This window comes from Cyprinodon variegatus, unplaced genomic scaffold, assembly GCF_000732505.1.
Source record: "Cyprinodon variegatus isolate N-32 unplaced genomic scaffold, C_variegatus-1.0 Scaffold451, whole genome shotgun sequence".
Lineage (NCBI taxonomy): Eukaryota > Metazoa > Chordata > Actinopteri > Cyprinodontiformes > Cyprinodontidae > Cyprinodon > Cyprinodon variegatus.
The window spans coordinates 215,069-220,751 of NW_015150904.1; the positions used below are offsets into that span (position 1 = coordinate 215,069).

General features: G+C 38.2%; 1 protein-coding gene across 10 annotated transcripts in view; it reads left to right on the plus strand.

Moving 5' to 3' along the window:
• Window positions 1–5,683, plus strand: part of kansl3 (KAT8 regulatory NSL complex subunit 3) — a 17,801-nt gene that overhangs the window by 10,531 nt on the left and 1,587 nt on the right. For 2 of the 10 annotated variants that reach the window (XM_015389192.1, XM_015389196.1), the window contains exons 13-18: window positions 1,025–1,181; window positions 1,533–1,607; window positions 1,864–2,037; window positions 3,583–3,670; window positions 3,884–4,011; window positions 4,391–4,497. In XM_015389192.1, coding sequence (XP_015244678.1) covers window positions 1,025–1,181; window positions 1,533–1,607; window positions 1,864–2,037; window positions 3,583–3,670; window positions 3,884–4,011; window positions 4,391–4,497 — 729 coding nt within the window. The remainder of the gene's footprint in view (window positions 1–1,024; window positions 1,182–1,532; window positions 1,608–1,863; window positions 2,038–3,582; window positions 3,671–3,883; window positions 4,012–4,390; window positions 4,498–5,683) is intronic. The other 8 variants (XM_015389198.1, XM_015389199.1, XM_015389200.1 and 5 more) reach the window with 6 other exon arrangements.

Here is a 5,683-nt window from a genome sequence, read left to right on the forward strand (position 1 = left end):
ATGAACCGAACAAAACACACGCGAATTGAACCGAGACGGTCGAACCGAACGGTTCGGGCAGTTTTCAAAAACTGTTCCATCCCCAATAGAAACTCTCTGCTTCTGTTCAAAGTTTCTGTAACTCATTGGTTAATTTTATATGGCTCAGTTGTTTTCACGCCTTTTGTTGTTGTTCCATGTTTTAGTAATGTTACCAGACCAAACATTTTCTAACGTTCTACAGTATAAAATAAGTAATAAAAGTTGGTATTTTTGTGCCAATATTGTATTCGGTCAACATTGGTATCGGCCAATTCTCAAAGCTGCAGTATTGGAAATTAAAACATTGTATCGGGAAACCCCTAGTTTCTAATGTTATAAAGCAATGGTAGCTTGATAGTTGATGCTGTGGAGACGATTGGTCTTTTCCAATCTATCTTTAAACTCAGCGACCTAAATATTTTTAAAACTTGATTGAACTTAACTCTGACCATATTCAGCTGGAGGTGGATGTGTTGTCAAAAAAAGGTGCTTGCTGTTTGTATTAATGGAAGCCCCGATCCATTAGGTTCTCTAAATAATGTCCATGTTTATTACGTTTTATTTAAACGGCCATATGGCTCGTTTTAGACTAAGACAACTTTTATTGTCATTTTGTATACACAGATTATATACAAAAGTAAATTTCGTTTTGCACAGCTTTCTGAAAGTAAATGAGCAGCAGCTTAGCAGTGAAATGTATATTTCCATTTCGTGCAGTGCTGCAGTGACCAAATGTAAACAACGTGGGCGAAAAAACATGGTTTAAAGCGCATTGATATGGAAATTCAGAGCAGTTCAAAGACAAATATAAATGGTGCAAAAATGTAGTAGAAAAACAGTTTTTGAGTTGAGTTCTTTTTGCTCTTGTGTTATCAGTGTGATGCAGGCTTGTTGTTTTAATGACTGAAATAAGTGACGGACAGAACCCTAAAAACGGTTATCAAGAGTTGAGGGTTATTGAGGACTTATTTCTTGTTGTAAGGGCTGTCTTCTGTCTCTCTAGGATTTGTCGAGTGTGTGTAGCAGCCCCACTTCCAGTCCTAAACCTAAAACCTCTGGTCTATCTCCGGCACAGAAGTCCAGTCTGATCACGGCTACACAGCTCCTTAAGACACACATGCAGCGCTCTGGAACAGTCCTCACTCACAAGCAGGCTCAAGGTTGGTTTATAATCCCTCTTATTTTATTTTTTTTTATTTTTGTAGATCCGTTAAATGGCACTTTAAGCTTTCACCGTTACTTAAACACGCCCAGGGGTTCCTGCTATCCTGGCATAAACACCTCCCGTTTTTGTTTAAATTATTTGAGGGAATTATTCACCTCACCTTTAGCTGAACTTTGCACAGGAAGACATGGTGGTATGTGAGATGTGAAAACGATTGTAATTTGTTCTATCGTGTCACCACATCTGAGGGGGGGAGATGGAACGTGACTGAAATGCTTTCCTCTCCTCCTCTTGTCTCCTCTTCTTCTATGACTTTCCTTTCTGGCTTTTTTCCAATTCATTCCAGCTCAGTTTGCCGCTTTTATGAAACAAAACATGCTTGTGAGGAAAAATCTTCCTCCTGGCACTCCTTGTATTTTTGGTAAGTATCTCTCCCTCTTCCTCTCCTCTTCTTTTTTCTTCTGTTCTTTTCTCTTTCTTTTTCACCTTATTTTTTTCACGTGAATTCATATAAAGTACCTGTCTAGAAATAAGATTTTGATCCAGAAAGGTCACATCATGAAGATAAAGAAACTTTCTTAAAATGGACAAATTTTTGCTAACAATAAAAACAACGCTAACATGTCGCCTCGCTGCTTCTGATTATTCATTCGTACTTCTTTGTCCATGTGGTGCAGTTCCAGTGACCAGTGATCAGATAGAAGGCCTGGACAGAGATGACCTACGACCTCACGGCAAGAGGAGGCAGACACCCAGCCCCACACCCAGCAAAGCCTCTAAGAGAGCAAAGATTAAAGTCACCATCGTTTCCCAAAGCGAGTCAGCAGGAGGCGCCATCAACCCTGCTGAAGGTATAAAACCTACTGAACTTGTGTGTTTCATCATGATGGTTAAACTTGTATTTATTATTTTATTTTTACTGCACCACAACCTTAAAGAAGATAATTAGGATAAATCAGTGGTTCTTAAACCCGCTGTTACCCTTTTGAACTAGGTTCAAAGTGATCATAAGACAGGTTTGAGGGCAAATCTGTAGTTAGAGTTTAAATCTGTGATCCTTGCTTGTCATGTGACATACAGCGAAGGTCCACAGGTCGAGATCATTGATATTTATCACTGGATATGACATCATATGACTGCAGCATGATGAGTAACAATGCTAAGAAGCGGTAACGGAATACTCAAGAAAGACCCATAAACTGTTATACGTGAAATGACTTATTACTCTAATGGTTTGGCTTGATTGTAATACTTAAACAATAATCTAGATAAAATAAGATTTATACAAATAATTAAAAATAAATTATGTACACAGACCTGAAATTAAAAGAACTACAGTGTTAGAAATATTTAAAATCATTTTGACTGCTTAAATAAAGGTAAAATAAAATTATACTAGGACTATAGTATTCATGTAAAATATTGTATTGGGGACTTAATGAAGGCATTTACAGCATTTGACTTCCTGGACATTCTAGGCTAGTATAGATGGATAGGCTAGGCTAACATTTGAACCTTCCCTTTTTGCATTTCTCCGCTTTTGGACCGCCAAGATATTGATAAATTAAAGTGGGGGGAAAAAAACTACAAGGAGTTACGTATTGGAACAAAAACAGAGTAAAATTTTACAGTTTTGATAAAAGTTAACGATGAAAATGAGCAAGATTTAATGTAACCTCCACATCTGTTGCTTGTCACTGACAAATGTCATTTAAGTTGATGTGAATTTAATGTGAATTCAAAGCCTAGTTTTATTAATTATTACAGTGTAGTAGCAGGTAGTGTAGCTCCTAATTGAGAAATCTGCAGTGAGTAGGACCAAAAAATTCCCTATTAGAATTTGAATTTTGTTCTGATTATTATCGCCATTAAAAACACAGTTTTCCAGATAATAATGTTGCTCTGGGGGCCTATTATCTCTACTATGTGCAGGATTTTTACTATTAAATACAACAAGATATTAGCTATAATTCACTGATGCATCAGTAGATCCTTTTTCTGGCATCCATAGATAGGGTGGTTCTTGCAGAAAGGGTAAAACATCCATTTATTTCTTTAGCTCATTGTGAGCAGATCAACAAAATTGTTTTTGGGATTTCTTTAATGATAAAACCACCAGATGGAAGAGAGGAGCTCAGCTACTGCCTTACAGACAAAATGATGAGATCTGAAGCTCCTTTGTTTGTTTTTGTTCTGTTTTTGCTGCTATTGTTTGGTCTGAAATATTACAGGAGTGTTGATAAGAGCTTTGAAAACATTGTGATTGTACAATTCATAAAAACGGATAGTGTGGTAACTAAGAGGCATCTACCTCTTCACTAAATCTGTGTTGTTTTCTCCCTACATCTGAATACCTGCCTGTGTTGACGTTGAGCTCTTATTCATTTCCTTCTCAGTGGGCGTTTCTGGCAAGCCTTTAACTGTGGCAGTGGGACAGACTGTTCCTGGTGCCAAGGAGCTTTCTGGACTTCTCACAAGTCCGCGGTAAGCGTGCCCAGTCTCCCAGGAACAATGTAGAGTTCCTAAAACCCTAGGCATACCTACACCCACGTTAACGCCTCCCCTGTTGGAAAACAGTGTGTCTGGTGCAGAGGGATTGATGAGAGGTGGTACTCAGAATTTAAAAGCTGAACAATGGCCAGTTAGCCCTTTCTGGTGAAGCTCCTGAGTAGACTGCTGGTGTGTGTGTCACTGCAGGTCTGGTAGTCTCTCAGAGGTGTCTGGTGCCCTGTCCCCAGGCTCCAGTTCATTCAGCAGCGGGCAGCCTTGCATGGTGTCAGTGTCCTCCACACCAGCCCAGGTGCAAGCTCCAGCTACTGCCCAAGGTATCTCCTTCTTGTCCTGCTTTTTGCACGCTCGTTTGCACTCAGCTGTGCAAATAAACTCAGCACAGCTAGCTTCTACACACAGATCCTAATCTGTTGGTCTGTGTCAGATTCAAGTTCTGAACACTGGATGAGAACAGTATGTGAGGGCAACATACTTAAACAAACATCATCATTGATCACCTCTTGCGCCATTGCTGCTCGTCCCTGATCCAAACCTTTCCCCTTTTGGTCACGACTGTCCCAGTTCGTGCTTGTGTGCGTGTCCATATATTTAACATTTTAGTTCATAAAAGTATTAATTTGCTTCCAATATCTGCTTAGGAAACTTTTAATTTAACTTTTTTCTTTGCTTTGTTTCTTTTTGTTTTATCTGCAGCACCTTCCGCCAGCAGTCTTCTGCAAGGCCTAAGTTTCAGTCTGCAGGAGATCGTTACCAAAGCTCCTAACCTTCCTTCTCCAGCGACAAGCACAGGCAGCACTCAGGTACTCTGGGAAATGAGGGTCATGTTGTGTGAGGATTTAAAATACAATAATAACAATCATAATTGTGTTGGAATAAAAACATTTTGGTTTTGGTGGATATTTCTCTAATCCTCTTAGGATGAGAATAACTCATTTATGGTTGGATAAAAAAAAAAAAAAAGAACTGCACCAAAATTTGCAGACACCATACAATCTGTTTACACGCTACAGAAGCATGGAGGTGAAAGTTGGCAACAAACGTTCTCATGCAAAGACGCTGTTATGGCGTGTTTATGAGAGCAGACAAGTTTTATATGTGCTAGTCTTGGTTAACGTATTAGCATTTTAGCTCTGTGTGAGTTTTAGCCATTATTCAAATAAAGATAATTTTGTTAGGAAAATAACATTATTATTATATTGTGTCCTACACTTCATGCTGACATGCAGACTGTACTGGGGCTCATAAATTTAGAAGTTAATGTTTTAATTAAACAAAATTTAAAAAGGCTCCAACTTGCGTATTTAGTTGTTGTCCCGTTTGGATGTTTAAAAGCTGCAGCATTGCTACTTAAATTTAGTCCCCTGGAGGAGGGAACCTCTCAGTTGCTTGTAAATATATTTCTGAGGTGTTTTTGTGAATGAGTTGGGTACCAAACACCTCCCATTAGCCAATATGTTTTCTTTTTAATCTGTATGCAGCCACTTGTTTTCATTTTGAAATGCTCATCTGTAGTGTCTGAATCTAATTAGCAAAATACATTAAATGTATACATATTGATTTCACAGTTAGAGGGGAACAGTGAGGCTTTGAGCCACTTCACCAGCTATGTAAAAGCTGTTGGATGCAGCATCTGTGGTGTTAAAGTTAGTCAGGGATCCAGCACTAGCAAGGCAACAAAAAAAAAACACAGATCTGAGGCAATATCTAAATCAGCACCACAAAACTTGGTTGTATTTCTAGTCTTATGTTGACACTGCTCAAATGAAAGTTGTTAATTTTAATTCTATAGTTCTATTTTCTGTTTCTTTTTTTGAAACATATTTTTGTTTTTTAATACAATTTGAGTTAGACTATAGTTAGAGAGTGCATATCTCCCTGTATGTCCATGTTCAATCTTTTTTTTTTATATTCTCTCTCTGGATGGATGGATGAATGGATGGATAGATGGATAGATGGATAGATAGATAGATAGATAGATAGATAGAT